The 21,846-nt window shown below is 44.6% G+C and overlaps 1 protein-coding gene across 8 annotated transcripts in view; it reads right to left on the bottom strand.

The window, feature by feature from the left end:
• Positions 1 to 21,846, bottom strand: part of PPP3CB (protein phosphatase 3 catalytic subunit beta) — a 693,000-nt gene that overhangs the window by 311,393 nt on the left and 359,761 nt on the right. For all 8 annotated transcript variants that reach the window (XM_078643132.1, XM_078643134.1, XM_078643135.1 and 5 more), the window contains exon 5: positions 17,760 to 17,905. In XM_078643132.1, the coding sequence (XP_078499258.1) occupies positions 17,760 to 17,905 (146 nt within the window). The remainder of the gene's footprint in view (positions 1 to 17,759; positions 17,906 to 21,846) is intronic.

The raw sequence follows: 21,846 nt of genomic DNA, 5'->3' as shown, positions 1-21,846 counted from the left end.
TTTTCGTTTCACCTCCCTTAAAAAAGCACTACATTGTGCCGCATCATCAGATGATATTCCTTCATTTTCACTAGGAAGGGTCTCCAATGAGGTTGATACAGAGCTCGCTGGAGTTAGGTTTTGAGCTTGTACCGTGGCCCCCTTTGTACCTTTCTCTATCAAATGGTCATATTTGAAATATTTATGGGCAGGTTCGAGGAGGAGTGGATCTGGGGCGCACAAGGCGCAAAGTGGAATGAATATATCATTTACTGGGGTCGATATATTGACGACTGTCTGTTAATTTGGGCTGGAGACATGAATAGTCTTTTGGAATTTTGTGATCATCTAAACTCAAATCTGATGGGTATACATTTGACTCACTCCATTAGTACCACTAAAATAGAATTCCTAGACCTATTATTGTTTATTGAGGACAATAGGATACAGAGCAGACTTTTCAGGAAACCGACAGCGTGTAATTCCATTTTACATGCGGGGAGCTCACATCCGAGACATCAACTTCAATCCATTCCATTTGGGGAATTCACCCGAGCAAGAAGAAATTGCAGTAAAGAGGAGGATTTCTTAAAATGCAAACACAGCATGAAAAGTAGATTTATATCTAGGGGATATAAGAGAGACATGATTACCTTGGCAGAACAGAGAATAGACAGAACTCCAAGAGATGTGACACTTCGTGATAGACAAAAAGAGAACAAGGGTGACAATAGGATCAGATTAATCACCAACTATGATGATGCAGCAATCGTCTTGAGAAATAGCATGCATAAGCATTGGTGGATATTGAACAATGACAAGGCCCTGAGCAAATATATCACCAAGAATCCCCTCATAACATACAGAAAGGGTAGAAGTATTAAATCATGGATAAGCCCAACCTACCCAATGAAATCCAAGACAATGCCTGATTGGTTGACACAAAAAAGCATTGGTTTTCACAAATGTGGTACTTGCAAAATATGTCCAATGGCAATGAATAAGACTAAGACATTTCGTAACTACATGGGAAGGGAGTTTAGGATCAAACAACTTCTTAACTGCAATAGCTGCATTGTAGTGTACATGATTAGATGCGTTTGTGACAGCTTCTATATAGGTAGCACGAAAAGAATGTTAAAAGAAAGGATGTTTGAACATATAAGAGCTATCAAGCACCAAGACACGCGATACAACACGGCCACACATGTGAACCAATGTCCTAAACAAGGTAAACACAAAACAATCAGCTTTTGTGCAATAGATCAGGTAAAAAATGACCCAAGAGGAGGCAATAGAGAATTGGCGTTGAGACGCAGAGAAGCATCATGGATATTGATTATGCGGGCGGTGGAGCACGGGATGAATTCAGACCAGGAATTACATTACTACTTGGGGGATTAATCATGACATTATGACAAACATGTAAGCATAACAGATGTTTGATCAGTCACACTGAATGACAAACACTGACTGGATCACCAAACATCTAAATGCATCATCATATCATGGAATGTTGAAATAATATGTGTGAACTATACCGTCTAAGTGTACCCTCGTATACCCTTTCTTTTGTGGATTTTTATTTCCGATTTGTTAATAATATTGACTGTACCGTAAATTGCTACTAATGTGTAGTCCACGGACTGAAAGAATAATGATGTTTGCATATACTAAGATAACACCAATACAAGCTGTTATTGCGATTATAGAATAATTAAGCAAATATTGTATGCATAAAAATATATGTATATAACCTCACAGTTCTAGTCTAACACTACGTTTTCACAAAACGATATTTATGTATGCGCAGACTAAAATTTAGTCTATGCATCACACGCGGTTAAAGATAGAATTAAGAGCACCGATAGAATGAAAATATAGGAACATATTGCGCCGGCAATGTATTCCCACCACTCAAATATGGCGGACATGGATCGTCGATAGCACCAATAGACCTGTGTGTTGAACCGGATTGGAACGCCGGTTTTTATCTATCGGGCTTCCGGGTCACGAACGCTGGCTTGCACGATACGGCAGAACGCTAGGCAGGAACAGGGATACTGCGCCGCCACAGGACTCCGTAATAATCGGAGGTAAGCGCCGCACCTTGAACGGGTGTATCTGAGATAACAGACTTATGCATTATATTTAACGACCCAAAATTGATATCGACACTAAAACGAATATATGATCTTTATTTGGACAGTGGGAAATTATCTTCTCTCCACAAATACTGGAGGAAGGACATCATGAATATTGACACATCCCGGGATCAGAACTAAAGATTACCGGTGAACGGGGATTACTCAGAGTTACCGATTGGAAGGTAAGCTCTTGTTAATATACAGGCGACAATCTTTAATTAATGTTAATTGGACAAGATTAGGTAAAAACTTATTCATTTATGATTTCTAGCGATCTCGTGTGATACGGACTAAGCCCTAATAAAGAAGTATTGCCCAAGCCACGTAAGGCTGGGCCGGAATTACAACCAGCTAGAAGGTACGTTTTTTACCTTGGGGTACAAGTATATCATGCAATTTAGACTCACATTGAGAACGGTTCATGAGAGTAAATACCCTTTACAATTTGATTTATTCAGGCACACAGGTCTCCTAGTATTCGATATCAGGTAAGCCTGAGTATTGTTTTACTCAGCCTCCAATAAATAGAATAGAACACTTCTATTAAGACATTGGCATAAGGATTCATAAATCCGGCACGACGAGGCACGTTAATAATCACCTATCGGTTTGAGGAATACTGGGGTGAGCACAAATTCATTCCTTTAAATTCATTATTGCACGAGATATATGGTAATAACCATCACGAACTGTGGGGTAATCTTTTTCTGTGCTCGACTTTGAGATTTCACATTTTATGTATCTATGGGCGTTTACCTTTAATCCCACCTCCTTTATCTCTCCAAACGCATGTATTTATATAACACAACGTTATCCAAGGGAAATGTTGTTCCCCCACTTATTTCCATGTAAATAGAATGACCTATTGTATACTATATGATAACAAGATAGTGTATCTCGCAACTCCAATATATTTTCATATTGTATCTTTTCCCAGCCCTGAGGAAGTCGTGGGTATCCGCCCAGGCGACGAAACACGTGTTGGCTGGACTGAGGGAAAGCCTTTGAGATTAAATGAATCTAATTTTCTGTCGCATTGTGTATTTGTGTTGAATTTGAAGAAAAACATATCTTTGTTTAATAATTTCTGTTGGTGTGATAGGTTTTTGACCTATAAGTTCCCTAGTGTATGTAACCATCCTTGCAGCAGAATTTTCCTGGCTTTTAAACCCTGCTAACAGGGGCGGCTCCTCTATTAGGGCAGAGGAGCGCCGCCCCACTGCTTTGTAGCAGTGCGAGAAGCAGAAAATAAAATGGTATTTTAAATACCATTTAATTTTCTGCTTCTCGCGATGCGAGAAAGAAGAAGGCTGGGGTATTCCTGATTGAGGACGGGTGGGAAGATATGCCTGGTTAGGGGCGGGCAGGTGGGCGGGGTGGGGAGGAGTGGCTTGCACCACTGAGTACCCTGAATGTTTGATCGGCCCCGGGGCCGACCAAAGCAGTCATACGCACTTTACATTTTCTCTACGTAGGCTGCATGCCTCCCTGCAGGTGCCCAGCTGGGGTGTGTCTGGGACTCCGCACCATTCACAACGCTGCCATTGCAGCATTGTGTTTGGCTTACAGGAAGAGAGGCAGCATGCCTATTCCTGTTCTGGTGTAACTGCATCAAATGATGGACGGAATGCTGAATGATTCAAACATTCTCCCCCAGTCAAGAGATCTGGTTTAAATCCATTTTTCCTTTGCCCACTACGCCACCCCAGTTTGGACCCCAGCCATATGCAAATCAGTCTTGACCCTGTGCCTCATGGTACCAGTCCAGACCAAACTGCCAAGCCAGGTACTCCATGGACTGGAAACAAGCATCCTGGCACCGGTTTCGAGGTATGTCACCCTTAATCAGCCAGGCTAGCTTGAATCCAGTGTCACAGTGAGCCTGGGGCCCACGTCTGGGCATACCCATCGCACTTAGGGCGAAAAGTGTAACTGCAACAGATAATGGACGGAATGCTGAATGATTCAAACATTCTCCCCCAGTCAAGAGATCTAGGTTAAATCCATCGTTCTTTTGCCCACTATGCCACCCCAGTTTGGACCCAGCCATATGCAAATCAGTCTTGAACCTGTGCCTCATGGGAACAGTCCAGACCAAACTGCCAAGCCAGGTCCTCCCTGAACTGAAAACAAGCATCCTGGGACCGGTTTCGGGGTATGTCATCCTTCATCAGCCAGGCTAGCTTGAATCTACCTCGCACTCCTCCTGGTACTCTTTGAGAAATCCTTTAATTCAGTGGACTGGGGGTTCTTGGATGATGTCCTGGTAGAGATGGATTTTGGGCCCCGCTTTCGAGGTTTAATCCGCGTTTTGTATGCCCGCCCGAGGGTGCGTGTTCTGGTGAACGGGGTCCTATCAGAACCCTTTTTGATCTGCAGGGGAACGAGGCTGGGGTGCCCCCTTTCTCCCCTGCTCTTTGCTCTGGTGAAGCAGCCTCTGGCGGCTCTGATACGCTCGAGCAAACAGGCGCAGGGTTGGGATTGGCCCAATACAGAACCAGACTAAATCGCTCTTTACGCAGACGATGTCACTATTTATTTAGGGGATCCTGCGAGGTCGGGCCCTCACTGCCTCCAGATCCTCCGGTCCTTTGAGCGGTCCTTCGGCTTCCAGCTCAACCCCGATAAATCAGTCCTGGTCCCCCTCCACATGCCCAGAGAATGTTTTGACTGGCAGTCCACCATACCGCTCCGCCGCCATACATTTAAGTATCTAAGGATATGGGCGACTCTACTCCCTGAACTCAGCTGGGCTCTTAATGTTACTTCCCTGGTGAAAAGGGCTACGGCGGACCTTCTAAAATGGCAAACGCTGCCTCTGAATCCCATGGGGAGAGTCGCTCTTTTCAAAATGATGATTCTCCCCAGATTTCTCTAAATGCATCAAAATACACCCCTCAACTTCCCGAGGACTTGGTTCCGGGAGCTTGGCAGCATGGCTTCCAAATTCCTCTGGGGAAGGGGAGGACCCGATTGGCTCTAGGTGTCTGCCGCATCCCTTCCTCTGAAGGGGGCCTAGGGATGACCCATTTATATTTATACTACCTGGCCACATGTCTGCTCCTACTGCACGACTGGTTTAATGGAGGCTGGTCCGATCCAGCATATAGGCTGGAACTCAGTGAATTGGGTTTGTCCAATATCTAGTCGATGCTGTATGAGGAGCCTGTTTCGTCACGTCTGCCGGAAGTGACGCGTTCTGTGTTCCTGGCATGGCGGGCCGGGTTGCGTCATACTAAATGGACTTACACATTGACCCAGTGTACACCCCTGTGGCAGGGCACTTGGCTCAGGTAAGTCAATGGGCTACAGGGCTTTCGGTCCTGGGACCTTATAGGTGTTTCTCAACTGGGCAACATATGGTAGGGTGATCATATGTGCTCCTTTCAAGACCTTCAAGCTAGATATTCCCCTACACCACTCACAGTTTTATAGATATTTACAGCTGCACCACGCTCTTCAAGCGCACCTCACAACAGGTACACGGCTCCCGGATCATAGCCCTCCTGAGGCACAAATCATGCTGGGGGATCTGGGGAGGGGGGCATCTCCAGCATTTATCGGATACTCATTAACAATAACCCAACATCATTAGATCGGCTGTGGGCTCAATGGGAGGATTGGGTGGGCACCTTGGACGAGGAGGACCGGCGTGATTCCCTTATGGTCCCTAGGACAGTCATCGCCTCAGCCAAACTGCACATGGTACAGCTTTATTTCTTATACGCTGCATACCTGACCCCGGCGTGCCTGCATCGCGCAGGACTCCAGTCGACCCCCGCCTGTGCCAGATGCGGTTGCGAACCCGCCATATAGTATGGGCCTGTCCGCGCTTGGCGCGAATCTGGGGAGACATTGAGGAGGAACTCACCAAGGTATTGGCGTGAGAGATCCCGCACGACCCGAAACATGCGATCTTAGGCATCACAGATGGGCCTGATGGGTTCAGGAATGAAAAACTGTTTTATACCACGGCAATGGTGGTGGCTAAAAGGGACATATCGACTGCTTGGAAATGCACTGACCACCCCCACCGTTGGGAAATGGCGAGCCGGGTTGACTGGTGCGCCTAACAGGAGAAGACCATGTATGAAGCACGTGGCTGCCACAAGAAGTACCGTAGGGTCTGGAGGAAGTGGTTGGGGGGCATGGTTTAGTCTTGCCGGGGATATTCAAAACTTTGTCTTTTTGAATTTGTATGTCCTTGGCCTACAGGTTGTCCAGAACATTGCTTACATTCTTTTATTATCATGGTGTCTTGATGATTGGCTGGTGCTTTTTGTGAAATCAATAAAAATGTGTTTATCAAAAACAAAAAAAAGGTCTGCCCTTATCCTGAAAGTAGGTATAAGTGTGCTTGTACAGGTGTTTGCTGGCTCAAATGTGTCTCCTTACAAATAAACAATGTTTGTGTCTGGTTGCCTGTGATCGATTACACGCCCTCTCACTCTTTGGGCTATTCTTTTTCTTTCCTGCATTACTTCTCATTTAATTTTCATTCACGACCTCTTTCTCTCTTGTTCTGCATCTCTTTCATCAACACTCTCTCTTTTCCCCTTGCTTCATTGATTCCGGTCTACGGTTCTTACATTCTCTCTCCCCGGCTTCCGCTCTCCTCAAATCCACCTCTCTCAATGTCCCTCTCTTTCACTTGCACAATGTCTCTCCTCTCTCCCTTATATGTCTCACCTCTCATCTTGTCTTCAAGTGCCCGCTCTCTTTCCATCTTGCTGTTTTATAACCCTTATCATGTTTCTTTGTTTCCCAACCTTCCTTGCCCCTTTTCTTTTTCCTTGCTCCCACACTATCAGCCTCTCTCACCTCCTGTCTCTCTCCTAGATCTCTGTCACACCCCAGCAGCATGCTGCATTTTGAGACAGGAGTTCTACGCGGAAAGCGTAAATAATAAGAGAAGCGTGGCTCAGTGGTTAGAGGCGGCAGACCCGGCAGCTGAGATCGGCCGTGGACCAGGGTTCGATTCCCCGCCTCGGCGGGTCTCGGGCTCAAAAAATTCCACGGACTCAACAATTCTCGCTCCGGTGCCTACTCGACTCACGGGGTCACACTCTGCGACTCTGGGCAATAGCTTGCTTAATCTCCACTACGGCCCCTCGCGGCGGGATGCCTGGCTTTCACCTTGTGGATACCCTGCCGGGGTATCTCACATGGGAATACCAGGACGGGTTCCCTAAGCAAGCGCCTTGATACCTTCGGGTGATACGTGCGCTATATAAGTCGCAATACAAATAATAACGACCCGACTGTTGCGTGAGCACTATGCTAACAGCGTAAATAACAAGCATTAAAAATGCAATACGTCTCACCTTTCATTAAGTTAAAGCCATTTGCTTTGCTATACAATACCATTAGCAAAGCAAATGGCTTTAACTTAATCAAAGGAGAGACCTATTGCATTTTCAATGCCTGTTTTGTATGTGATGAGAAGCATGCACGGCGTACTGATGTCACACAACTGAAAGTGAAAGCAGTCTGCACCGATAGGCACCAACAGCTTTCACTGTTATCGGTGTTCCAGAGGCACATCTCAGCCCCACAAGCAATGATCAAACAGGGCAGGTATCGTTAGAAAGAGTACAAATGCCCCTTTCCAGATGTTCCTGGCTTGGGGTCCGCCACAGGAGGGTGATTCGCAAAAAAGGACTCATCCACCTATTGGCCACTATGATGGTGTTTTGGGAAGAGTGCCCCGACCAGGCATGGGACAGTGTTACCTCCAAGAAATTACAAATACAGTCTTTCTGCTCCACTGACGGGTGGCTGAGGGGGGTTACTCCCACTTCCCCCCACCAGAGTTCCTAGCAGGGAAAGCAAACCCCAAGACATGTTTAAAAAAAAAACTTTCAACTGTTAGCCAGAAACAGTTGTCTGATATTCCGCACTCTGACTTTCAATATGTATTAAATAATGGAAAAAAATATGCAAAGTGCTTTTTAGGTCTCGCCTAGAGTGGAGCGCATAAGCGCTTCTCCAGGAAAGGGCTCTTGGAATCACTTCAGACTTCCAAGAGCCTTCTCCGTGTGGGTGTGCCTCCTCCCACTCATCCCATTGGCCTTTGCGTGTGGCTTTCAAAAATTGAAAGCACGCAAATGGCCAAAGACGGGTGCTTGTCCCACCTCTCCTCAAAACGGGCACTCCCATGGCCTAGGGGTCTCGGGAGTGCGCAGGGTGCCATCTGTTCTGAATCAGCTTTACTCCCAGAGCGTTTTACTCTCGGGAGCCAGCAGCCGCGCAAGGATGCAATCTGTTGTAGCTCACTTTACAAATTCTTTCACTTTCAGAGCTGCACGGCTGCGCTAGTTGTTTATTGTGTATTGATTGATTGCCTAATGCGCGATGGTCTTGACTAGGCGCTTGTTCGAATCTTCGGGTTTTATGGCATTTCAGGAAATGTGCCGTTTGTAGATATAGCGCCTTATTCTGGTACCCAGCCTGTTTCTTAGCTCTTGGATATTTTGGCAGAGAAAGGATGTTGAGGATCACACAATGGGTTCAACTGGACAAGCCAAGATCAGAACCTTGATCTTCAAGTTACATTGTCGGCGCCTTGGCCAGACTCAAATATAATATTTGTTTATTCGTTGTGTTATGTTATGTTTTATTCATTATCTAGAGCTGATACCTGAAACCTTGTAATTTCAAAGCTACCGCAAACCCTCCTGAATTTACAAAATCTGATAAAACTCGTCTTCCTATAAACTCAGGATTTATAAATCCAATAATTGTCATATAGGGCATATTTTCATATAGGGCATGCTGCACGTATTTTGCTTCCACAGTGCGCCCGACAAAAGAAGCGAGGTGCAGGGAGATATTAGGTTTTACAGAAGCTCACATAGTGTGGTCAGTGACGTAGCCGGGATTAGAAGATTCCAAGTCGCATGGCTCTGTAGGCAGACACGGAATGGTTTACTCCTTAGAGCATTCCTTAATGCGGCTCTCTATTCCCAACACGGAAAGCGCCTAGAGGGTGTCAGCACTACAGTTCTGTCGTCTCACAGACGTCAAGCATCCAGCTGCCGCTCTTTTCGTCTAGTTTGGAGCCTCCAGAGTTAGTGGGCTGTTTTCCTCCGGAAAAACCCAAATGATACCTGTAAATAATAGTGTCTTCTCCACCTAACCATTAACCCTCCCTGATTGCGCATCATATGAATTTTCCTACACTTTTAGGACACAGCGTGCATTTCAATGGGAAATCCGTGTCTATGTGAACAGCACGGACTGGCCTGCCCTTGGGCGAATCTCGCTTTATCAAACTTTGCTCGATTGTTAATAAAAACAGACTCTCAAATTCCGTTTCTATGTTTTTCCCTCATAAAAGTGTCATTGTGCAGGATAATGCGACACGGCGCAATCTGTGACAGTGCGTTCTCACCACCTGGGTGAAAGTTGTACCTTTTAGCACCAGTTTACTACCTTCCTACAGCCCCTGGCACTTGAAAGGTAACCAGTTTCCCCTTTGGAAAGAGTGTGTCACTGTGCCTCACCAAACGCAACACTTTTTGGTAACTTTTTATCCATCCGACACAGATTTAATTTCAGTGCAATCTGGAAAACTATGCGGCAGAGGATGTAATAATTGGCATGCGTGGTAAATTCATAATTATGTTGAACAACGCTTCAGCCGTAGAATCGTATATTTACAGCAGCCATCCCCATCTCTCTCCATTATTTCCGAGCGCTTGGAAGTGACATGGTATGATTATTCATTATATGCTAATAATAAAATATTTAATAATGTCCAAAATGTCCAAAATATACTTTTAGTAATAGTGTTAATTAAATAATTATTATTAACACCATTAAGTGTAATTGCTGAGAACTGCAAACTCTTTAGCTAGGTTATGTTCAGGGCTTTAAGTGGGGGGGTCTGTGGGGGTCTGAGGTCCCCCATTTTTTTGGGGGGGCCTCGAAAGGGGGCTCTATTTTCGGGCCTCAAAGGTCAAAGGTAGGGTGACCAGACACACTTTCCTGACCGGTTTTTGTTTGGTGTTACTAGTGTGGGTAACATGTCTTGATAGTGAAATACTGCCAATTTCGTTTTTCACTATTGAAAGGCTATCTTGCCCATAGGATAACATGGGGACTAATGTGTAACATGTTTACCTGCATATCTTCCAATAACGGCAAGATAGACATATGGAATCTGGTATTCCTGAACTCAGAATTTAATAACACATCCTTTAGTGAAAATGGTTTTTAAATTCTAAGTTTGAAAATAGCACTCTTAGAAAGTGGCTATTTTCCGGTTGTGTATTGACTGTCTGGTTTGTGGGTGCCAGGGGTTAGGGGCGGCTCCAGGAGGCTGGCTGAGTCAGCACAAGGCTGAATAGACCCATCTGCATGTAGAGTGGTGGGAGGAGTAGCACCTGGGTATCAATAGGGCTGTGCCTGCCTGCCACAATGCTGGCTCCACCTCCTGCGGTGCGTCTGATGGCCTGCACACAATGCTAGTTATCTTGATTTAGACCATGCCCCTACTTGGATAGGCACCACCCCTTTAAGAAATTTGCCACACCCCTTTTAGAGCACCACCAGTTTTTTTGTCCCACTTAAAGACCTGGTTATGTTACACACAGAAAGCAGGTGTGCCATTTTTTTTAAACTAGTACTTTCATATGTCGTGGGTGGAAAGAAGGGTGTGTAATTTGGTGTTTACCCCCCCACCCACCCGAGTGCCAGTGGGCAAGCGGTTGGCCCACGGCCGTCCCCTGTCCGGGATCTCGACGCTCTGCGCTGTATTAGAAGCGGAATCGCGAAAACAGGGCTATTATGGTGAGCGTTTCGTAAGGGGGCATGGCTCGCGCTGCGCCTTCGGGGCGGCCTGTTTATAATAATCGCTGTACTTGTTGGGGAATGAGTTTATTAACCACGAGGAAAGTGACATGATATCGCATTTCTCTCCGCTCCGAAAAGGTTCACCAGTGCGGTTGCCTTTTTTGGACAAATGAACAGGATTTTCTTTCTTGACCTGAAATATATGTAGTTATTGCTTGGTTTTAGAAATGCATTTATTTATTAATGTTTTCGGGGTGTTTTATTTTACGCCAGTGTTTATAGGATGACTGGCCAGGTAGGCGAGGGGAACTCCTACCTCTGAAAGTCAGGGCTAGGCTTCGAACCCACATACGCCTTCATAAAAATTTTCAAAACAACCCCACACCGCACGAGGCCCTGACGAGAATGTGGCCATACAACCTACCCAGTCCTAAAAGCAACTCCCTAATCTGCACCCTACAGGGAAAATGCCTAGTTAGCCATGGCGAATAGACAGTAGGGCTGAGGGCAGGTTCAATCTTGGGTCAGAGACGTAGGGTTTCTGCAAACCTAAGGTCACAGGGGCAGCATTCTTATTTACCTACTTTTATTATAGAGGGGTATACACAGAGCCACTGGAGTTATGTGGCAGGAGTGGGACAAATTATGCAGCAGGGTTGAGTAAATTACTAGGCAAGTAAAGCTAAATTATGCGGCAAAACACAGCACATTTTGTAATAGTATTACTTCATTATTTCTTCATTTTTAAACTTGGTAACACCATGTGGGCATTGGTTGCACCTCTTTAGCATCAGTTAATCACCCAAATATAGAAATAAGTAACAGAAAGGTGGCCAGTCCAGCTTTACAAAGGTCCTTCCATTGCACGGTAACACATGTCACTGCATTTTTAGTAACTTTTGAACTGTTTGAGCTATAAACTTTTTTTGTTAAAACCAGCAGATTATGTGGCAGATGATGGAGTATGTGGCTAATGCGAAAAATCTATACTTATGCGAAAATCATCACAGGCGCACAGTCGCATAACTCCAGGGGCCCTTGGTATACACCAAGAGGCAACAAAGGTATGTCTTTTGGTGGGGGAGTGTTTTAAAGGATGAGTAGTTAGAGTGCTGGGACGCTGTAGGGGCTTCTGACATTTCCAGACTCTCTACATCAAGTGGCATGAAGTTATCCAGGAAAAAAAGCACATTGGCTTGTTAACAGTAGTCCACTTACAAGGTTCCAAAGGCGAGACCTATTGGCTATGCCAAAGCTTGTTATTATTGTCTGTTGCTAGCTGAACTCTTCCGGGGTTATCTGGGGGTGCTGCAGCATCTCCCCACTCTTAGTTTCAGCGCCTTTGCTATGGCAGTGGTGCCCCAGATCATGGTGAGGGTACCACTTATTTAACACATTATAGTGTACACTCTACTATACTAAACACTATGTTACACACGAGAGCTCATAAAAAGAGAGCGTGACACTACCACTGTCTTCCTCCTCCTTCAGAGTCAGTAGCAGCAGACTCTGTGAGAAGGACATTGGAGTTCAGTTACAGATACCTATGCTCCATGCCTTTACATACCGACTGCACATAATTAGCAGGAACTGTATTAACGCAATTCAATTTCAAATCTTCATTCGGCAGGAGCCATAGAAGCACAGCATTAACAATAAAAAAAAAGGAATGCAAAAAAAGAAGCCGTTCTTATGAAATTTAAAATAGCATAACAAATTTCTGGTGGTGCTAGAGACTGCAGGAATACGAGCCCATCCTAGTGATATCTCAAATTAGGCTTTTGCGAAATGGAGACCAGAAAAGAAAGCCTCGGGCTAAAAAAAAGTGCAGAACAAAATAAAGAGGCTACTTTTTTGCTTAGAAACATTGTTGCAACCTCGTTGAGGGAAATCCTGTTGCCAAGCATCTGGCGTGGGGAAAAGCAAATGTAAAGTGTAATATACAGAGCCTAAAAAGTGTGAGCCAATGGTGCTGTGTAGGATTCGTGGTTCATACTAGATGAAACTCTATACTGCTTATTTTTTACACTAATGCATATCTGATTCCTTAGCCTGGGCCTGCTCCAAACGTAAGTTTATACAATATTCCAGGTAGCATTGCTTAACCCGTACTTTATGTTCTGGCCCGATTATAAAAGGATTATTGTATCATTCTTGAAGGCTTGTGGTCTTGAATGAGTCCCTCAAGTAAGAAAGCCAGGGTATCAGGTCTGCCCTATCGAGTGACAAGCACTCAGTTATACAGGTTCTGACAAGACCAGCCTCAGGGATTCCCCAAACTTTAAACCATAGCAACAATGGAGCCAGCCCAATCAGATCCTCCAGATGCAGCATCCGGAGTTAGTTGTGGCATATGAAGTTGGCAGACCCCCTGAGACTGACAATAGTCTGAGCATAATGTGGTTTTCAGCCCGTTGGAGTATGCTGCTCTACAGTACCCCTGTGCAAAAACAACAGTTGATGGACAGAATGCAGAACAATGTCATACATTCACCCCAGTACAGAGATCTGGGCCTAAAGCCATCGGTTTTTTGCACTCCACACCACCCCAGTTCAGACATGGCCATATGCAAATCAGCCTTGACCCTGTGCCTCTCATGGGAACAGTCCAGCCCAAACTGCCAAGCCATGTCTTTCCGGGACGGGAATAAAGCATCCTAGGACCGGTTTCTGGCTATCAGCCATCTTCAGCCAGGATAGCTTGACTCCAGTGGTGTGGAGAGCATGGGACTCACGTCTGAGCATACCCATCCCACTCGGGGTGACAAATGCAAAAACAACAGTTGATGGACAGAATGCAGAATAATGTCATACATTCACCCCAGTACAGAGATCTGGGCCTAAATCCATCGTTTTTTTGCACTCCACACCACCCCAGTTCAGACATGGCCATATGCAAATCAGCCTTGACCCTGTGCCTCATGGGAACAGTCCAGCCCGAACTGCCAAGCCATGTCTTTCCTGGACCGTAATCAAGCATCCTAGGACCGGTTTCTGGCTATCAGCCGTCTTCAGCCAGAATAGCTTGACTCCAGTAGTGTAGAGAGCATGGGACTCACGTCTGAGCAAACCCATCCCACTCGGGGTGACAAATGCAAATCCATCGTTTTTTGCTCACCACACCACCCCAATTCAGACATGGCCATATGCAAATCAGCCCTGAACCTGTGCCTTGTGGGAACAGTCCAGCTTAAACTGCCAAGCCATGTCTTCCTTGGACCGGAATCAAGCATCCTAGGACCGGTTTCTGGCTATCAGCCGTCTTCAGCCAGGATAGCTTTAATAATTCATTTATCACTTCGCCGTAAACTATGTGCATTACTAAAATCACACACCGTGTGTCAGAAACCTGGCCTGCAGCAATATTAAAAGCTCCGGTCAAAATTATATAAACAGTACCTTTTGATTTTTGATAAAAATCCTTTAGAAATTCATCAGGTTCAGTTGATATTGTTAGGAGAGTGACCAAGAAATGAGAAGAGGACCAACATTTTGTTCTTTGAAAGTCAGTGATTTTGACAGAAAAAAAGCTTGAGAGGCCACCCTTAGCTTCAACCACATTAGATGGCATTGCTGGCTGAAAATGGGCATGATAACCATCAATATAGAAGTCAGCAATCATTCAACTTTCTTGGCAACATATAATTCAAAAGAATTAATGAAACTAACCCAATCTGGATATAACATTTTTACGCAGGCTCCCGTGATGTTCCAGGGAACAATATTGAGGACATTCCAAACAGGGCTTATTGTTTGGTTACTGGGCAGTGCTGTGAATCAGACTGAGACTGCCCGGTGCTATGAGGTACAGGACAAGGGTAGAGATTCTGGATTGTAGGCATGTCCCCTTTGCCCAGATGATGGACTGCTTCCTATTTCGAGAGCTTGTGATCGGCTATCCCAGCAGAAGAATCCAATTTGATGCACCGTCGGTCTAAATCTTCTAATGAGGCCAGTGGTTGAAAGGTGTTGCTGTTGTGCATATTATGCCTGCGTCTAGTAGAAACAGAATGGTCAGTGTCCTTTGCGCTGTCTGTCCTAGGGATCACAGATGCCCTGTACATATAGCCCAACTGTAACACCTGTATGGATCCTGAGAATTTAAATTGATTGCTAAAGAAATGTAAACAGGATTTAACAAACACTGGCGATCTAAAATTGACAATCAAACAGCCTCCCTTGAATCCTTTTTACCAGGGCTTTTCCAGGGAGTTCTTCTAACCATTATCTCAGATGACAGATCTGGTACTGTTTTGTTCTTCAAACCAAGAACATCTTCATAGGTCAATGTAGAAAAAGTCAGAATATTTTTTAGCACCAGTACATATGGGGTGCAAACAGGGGGCAGTTGGGGGAAGGTTGAAGCTTGCCTTTTGAATCTGTCCCTACCGGTCTCCCATTGACCCTTCCTTGCTGGAAAATCTTTTTTCCTGTTTGATTACCCTGTGAGAGGGACAGCGGGCACATTCACGGCAGCGCATGTACTAACCCCCAGAATTTGGTTTGAACTCCTTACCAGTATGAGGAGGAAGATACCTATGGACTACCACAGTTAACGGGGGACTGTTCCCTCCCGCAGAACCCAGGAAGTCACCCGGAAGAAGCCCGCTACTTGGAAGGCGGGACAGAACACCTCTCTGACCAATCAGGAACCAGAGGGAAAGGTCACGATAGGCAGAAAAAGGAAGGAGACACACTGGAAGGCGCGTCAGCAAGGCCGATTCCGGAAGAAGATTGCCGAATCATCGAGGACTCGCCGAGGAGCAACGCGGACGCCACAGCAGCACAGGCTGAAGATATTCCGAGGGCGGAGAAGGACGACGGAGCGGGAGGACTGGAAGACGACGGACCAGAGACGTGGTCTGAAGACTGGTGGATCCCGGAGGACGCACGAGCCGCCACAACTCAGGAGAGTTGTGGCTCCTAGCGGTACATGTCGGGAAAAGGTGCTTAGGGAGGGGGTGGGAGTGTATTACGGGCAGCAGGTTGTAGGCGGGTTGAACAGGTGGCCTGAAGACGTTTTATGCACCTTTTTCTGCCTTGTTACCTGTGCACTCCGCTTAATACCCCGCAACCGTAACCTCACGCCGTCCGTCTATCCCCTCAAAAAGACCCGCATTTTTGGTTCCTTTTCTACCTCACACATGGTTTGATGACGGTACCCTTTTGAATATAGACTTGGGGTCTGACCGCTACTTTCTCTTTATTTTTAGACGCCCTGGGACCCTGAAAACCATCAGAAACCTGTAATAGGTTTCTTTGACCATGGAGAAGACAGACCAACGAAGGTGCCCTCCAGACCCAGAGGAAGTTGCTACCTCTCTCCTGGAACCAACCCGGTGTTTTCTGTTTTGGACTCACAAGACTGTCCTTTTTCCCCCAATACTTTGCCTTTATCCTAAATAAACCTCTCCCTATTGAACACATACGGCCTCCTCGCTTCTGCTTCAGACCATCCCTTCGACATACCCCTAGTGTGTCTTTGATGGCCTTGTTGCCTGAGCATTTTAGAGGTGAGAGCTGTTTTATGGATGTTTCTAAACTATAAGACTGCAAAAAGGTGGGATAATCGCGCATATTTATTTCATTACGTGGGATACTGATTTGTAGTAATCACTATATGTATCAAAGTGACACACGTAAAACATTGAAAAGTCACCCAAAAAAATTAAACTTGGCAGCTATGAAGAGGTCTATCCGCAAACATCTTACTAACTTCAGACGTCTGAAAGGTCTTAAAAAGAGAGAATTTGGTCACTCTGCCTTAGAGACAAGGGAAGGGAGGCCATTGATCCCTACCATTGACAGTGGTGAGAGAGATGTCAAGAAACAAAGAGCATCCAGTGCAAAGAAAGGATCTTATATATGCGTAAGCTAGTTGTGAAGTTCACTTTTCCATATTTAAGATGAATTTGTTGTATATTTTCTTTAGGAAAGACAGAGCAACAGAGCATTTCCCCTTCACTCGACATGCAGTAGAAAAAGCGCTTAGATGGCTCTTTTCCCGGATATATGAGATGGATCGGCAGTCCAGAATTCACATATGTTACTGCTGTTTCAACATTTTCTAAGTAAGATTCCTAGCCTGACAAAAAACAATAATACTAGTATGTGAATGTAAAAAAATATCCAGTTCTGTAGAACCATATTAGCCTTTCCTTTATAAGGCGCCCTTGCTATGCCAGCCTTCGATGAACTAGAAAGGAAAAAATACAAGCTTCATAATTCTACTACTAAAGAGCACATTCAGAGATCAGCTGCAGAAAGCAAGGACCGTGTTTTACAAGCAGTTTAATATTGCAGATATCTGGAATAACACATTCGTTTTGAAGCAGCGTCGATTTTTCAACAATGGATGCACGTGTATACATGTGATTTGGAAGCGTCTTTATCAACCCTGTTCTGTCTTTTGCAGTCCAAAAGAAAAATGCCTCCCGTGGGTCTAGGCAGCGTCATACCAAGATAGATGGACCTGGTAGGGTCATAAGCCAAGAAGGCCTATACGCTGAAAAAACAGATGTTCACTTTATCCCTAATGCAGGACTGGGAAGTAACCTACAGCCCAGCATAACTCCAGGGGTCTTGGGGGAAGGGGGCAATCCAATCTGGATTAGAAGACCACACTCGGCCCTACTTCTCAAGCTCTCTGATTGTTTTCCTTGTGTCTCTTCTGCACAATTTAGCAGTGAGAACAATGGTTCTGGAACACAAACTAAAATTCTGAGACCACTTTTTTCTGTTTTGAAAATTACAATGGATTGCAATGAAAATAACCAGAGTAAACATTAATTAAACTCAATGTCGTAATAAACAGTAAAGAATATTACAAATACTCACTCTTTTAAGATCATCCAGTGTGTGTATTTCTGGGGAAAGTCCACCATGGACACAAAGGAATTGTTGATTTAAAAGTGCAGCAAGGGGGAGGCAATCAAAAGCTTCCATGCACGCTTCATAGACTTTCTCAGAATATTTGATTTTACCTACAGAGATTTACAGCAAACATTAAGGAAAATCAATAACAAATAATACAAAACAAATAATAACATGGCATACTAATCAGAATTATACGATTAAACAAGAACTATAAGAATTAATGAAGACAATTCAACAAAAGCAAGCTCAACAAAGACCCACACCATGAATTATCTGAGCTCTACATTACCTAAAATATGGCTATCATGTTTTTCTCTTCTCAGACTGCCATCGGTTGGGATTTCAAAGGAAAGGTGGGAATTAAACAGGAAAATGTTACTTACCTGCGACCAAATGTTTGGGCTTGTCATGATATGAATTCAGCACGCTCTACATTATTCTTTAATCTAGTGTTGGATTCAAATCATTACAAGTGTTACTTTAAGGTTTAGGTTTGTGCTCGTGTATGTCTTGTGATCACTTAGATGAAATTCCCAATGTAATAGCATACATAATATTTTTTTCTCCTTTGGAATAGGTATGTCTGCTTGTACCTGTGAAGTAGATAATGTTTAGTAAAGCAAATTATCAAGACATTTATTTTACATCTACAGGGGAAGTGCAAACAGTATGGTGTCATTGTAGGTTATACTCTGTGTACAGATTTAAAAGCAATGCACTGACCCCTTAAGGCTGAGATAGACAGAAAGTAGAGGTACTTAAATAATGTTTTTAAAACTGTTTGCCCCCCCTGAGCCTCCCTTTTCCCCTAAATGATAACACGGTGATATTTACTAAATGTATCTGTGGATGTACATGTTACTGCTTTGCAAGTGTCCGTGAGTGGGGTATTGTGAAAGAAGCCCATGCTACTTTGCATGTTAAATGACCTTTGGAACGTCCAGGAGAGGTCTGTGTGCACATGGATATACACCAAAACACACAGCACTAAGCAGCAACCGATGCCCTCATCAGTGGGTGCCAGACCAACATGCCTAATGAATATTAATAATACGAGTCGCAATTTATAACAATCACAGGGATGCTTGCTCTCAAGGGTCAGCAGACCATGTGATTACATTTCAAAATTAAAAACTTTAAAAAACAATTTTTTGTGACAGATGGCAGTGGTCCAGTAGACCATTCTTGTTCCCCCTTGAAGCTTCCATCCTAAATCACAAAGGGGAAGGAGGCCAAACGGGACCCCAACTTGACAGTCATTATCCTATCAATGGATTGTGATGAGAATTCCAGTTGCAAATCATCAATACAAAAGGTGCTGAATTGCAATTTGGAAGGACACCAACAAGACGTCCCTTCCAGATTACAATTGGGTATCAATATCTAAACTTATTTTAAGTCAGTAAAGTTTACTGACTCCTAAAACGTGTTTAGTACATACAAAAGTACTTTTTGGCAAGTGCAATCCCTATCATTTAGTGAATCAGAAGGCGTTTGACAGCTACAAATCTTAGTACATCTGGCCCTTAGATCTATGGACACAAAGGAAATATATAAAAGATTTGTTCTGCATACATCCTTAATTCTATCCATGTAGTATGCAAGTGCTTGTTTGACATCTAGTGTACGGAGTACTACCTCAGCTCGAATGATTTGGAACTAATATTAGAAGTTCAATTGTTTTAGGTGAAAAGGTGACACACCTTTTGAAGGAATCATGCATGTGTGCGTAAGCCTACCTCGAGTTTGTGGACCTCAATTAAAGTTTCTTTCCTCATCAGCACCTGTGCGAGGAACTGAGTGCAATCAGAAACACAACTTTCCATGTTAATGCCTGTACTGAGCATGAGTGTTTTGGCTAAACAGAGGGACCCTTAAGTCTGTCAAGACAATATTAAGGTACCAAGTGGGTATCCAGTGTACCCTTGGTGGGATGATTCTTTAATCTGTCCATGATGGTCTTATCCTGATGGCCCATATCCTGAGTAAGGTAAAAGACACGGTATTACCAGTCATACAGGATGTGATTAATACTTCTATCAATAAGGGACGGGTGCCACCTGCGTGGAAACACGCCATGGTGAAAGTCCTGCAAGCAGTTGCGGTCGCCGGTATCTGTCATGGAACCCTTGGTCCTCTCGCTTCTCGACTATGGAAACACATTGTATATAGGAGCACCCAAATCCACCTTGAGGAAGCTTCAGGTGGCACAGAACTGTGCCGCCCGACTCCTGACGGGAGCCTCCAGAATGCAGTCAGCCATGACCAGTTTAAAGTCCCTACATTGGCTGCCCATAGAGGAGAGGATTACATTCAAAGTCCTATGCGTCGCCCACAAGACCCTTAGGGGGTCTGGTCCTCGCATCAACCACCCACTTATAAAGGCGTATCCGCCAGGGAACCCCTCCGCTCAGCGAATCTAAATCTAGCCATTATCCCCAAAATTCAGAAAATGTACAGCGGGGTCGGTCCTTCTCGTACAACACAGCAAAAGTGTGGAACTCCCTTCCCCTGCATTTGTGCTTAGAGACTTCCCACCTCCTTTTTAGGAAGGGGCTTAAAACCTGGCTTTTCCAGAAGATTAACTGGTAACCGCCTCTCTTTGCCTGTTTGCCACTAGCGCTGGGATGCCTTAGGGTAGCCATGCGCTCAAGACTTGCTAATTAATAATAATAATAATAATTGACAGGCATTTTTCAGAAATGGACAGTGTATTTTTGTGGGTATGCTGCCTCAGCCAATAAATGAACACCATTAAAAGTAAAGGCTAGACCTGCTTCTGTAAGGGAATGAAGATCGCATTATGTGCAATAGGTGTGCAGTGATTAGATGTGCAGATGTTTGGTCACAATAATGTACAAATGAGTTATGCTTTCCTGCATAGCACCCGAGTAGTTAGATGGCAGACTTCTCTAATAGTACTCAAACACACACTCTGGTAAGCAAATTCTCCCATTTTTGGAGCCAAAACGCTAGATTGTGTGACTGTGGGTTTTGATGGTAATTTGTCTGCATTGCACTGTCCACAAAGATTGCCATATTCAGAGTTTGTTGGCCGGTCATATAGCCATCTCCAGCAACTGGGATTACCACACTCTGGCGCCTATTGATGCAACGACTATCATTGTCATGAACTTGTTTCATTTTTCACACCACCATGGGAATCAGGGCAAGTGGTGGAAAAGCTTATCAAATATTATGCAAGTAATCCACATAATATGCCCTTCAGACACGATATGTTGAAACCTCGAAGTGAACCCTAGGCGCTTTTTTTATTTTGGGATTTTGAGAACAGATCCTCTGTGTTTGGGTTTTCACACCTTGGGGAATACAATGTTGAAAATTTGGGGATTTCACTCGTGTGTTTTGATTGTACCTACCCAGTAGGCTTGTAAAGTCATGGGCCAAAGTAGGTGTTCTGGCAGAAGTGGGACATTACATTTGAAAGTCCAAGTCCACATTCCTCGTGCAGGCAAAGACAGAAAAGACAGTTGACACAAAAGCATGGAGTGTGTGCCTCTGTTTCAGAAACTATTACACAACTGTCACGTTGTCTGTATGTATCAGTAAATCTTTGCCCAGCAAACGTGTCTTAATGATTTTAGCCCTAAAAGATTGTTGAGACGGGAATGTCCCCTGCATGGTTTACAGTTGTGTCCCCTACCCTGCGTGCCCACACGTCAAGTACCTGATATTCCAGATTTTGGCCCAAGCCTTGAGCTGATCTAGCATTTGCGTGATGGGCTAGGCCTGCCTTGGATAAAGTGTACACTCTTGTTCATGGCTGCATCAAGCGTGTCATACATCGTGGCAGAAGACTACAGTCCCTGTCACAGGTTCATGCGTGTAGCACAGTGTGACAGCATACCATGGTTTTTAATATTTAAAGCATGACCAAACATTCTTATCTGATTCACAAAGAGTGGAAGCCTACTAGCCCCCTTGTATAAAGTTCAGTTGCTACCAATAAACCCGGATTCTAGTGCTGAGGTCCTGAGCACGTGGACAGGAGTATGTTGTGCTCGGTAAGCGTCGTACTCAGAATGAT

This window comes from Lissotriton helveticus, chromosome 5_1 (genome assembly GCF_964261635.1).
Source record: "Lissotriton helveticus chromosome 5_1, aLisHel1.1, whole genome shotgun sequence".
NCBI lineage: Eukaryota > Metazoa > Chordata > Amphibia > Caudata > Salamandridae > Lissotriton > Lissotriton helveticus.
Note: the sequence above shows the minus strand (reverse complement) of the source record. Positions and strands in the feature narration are given on the sequence as shown.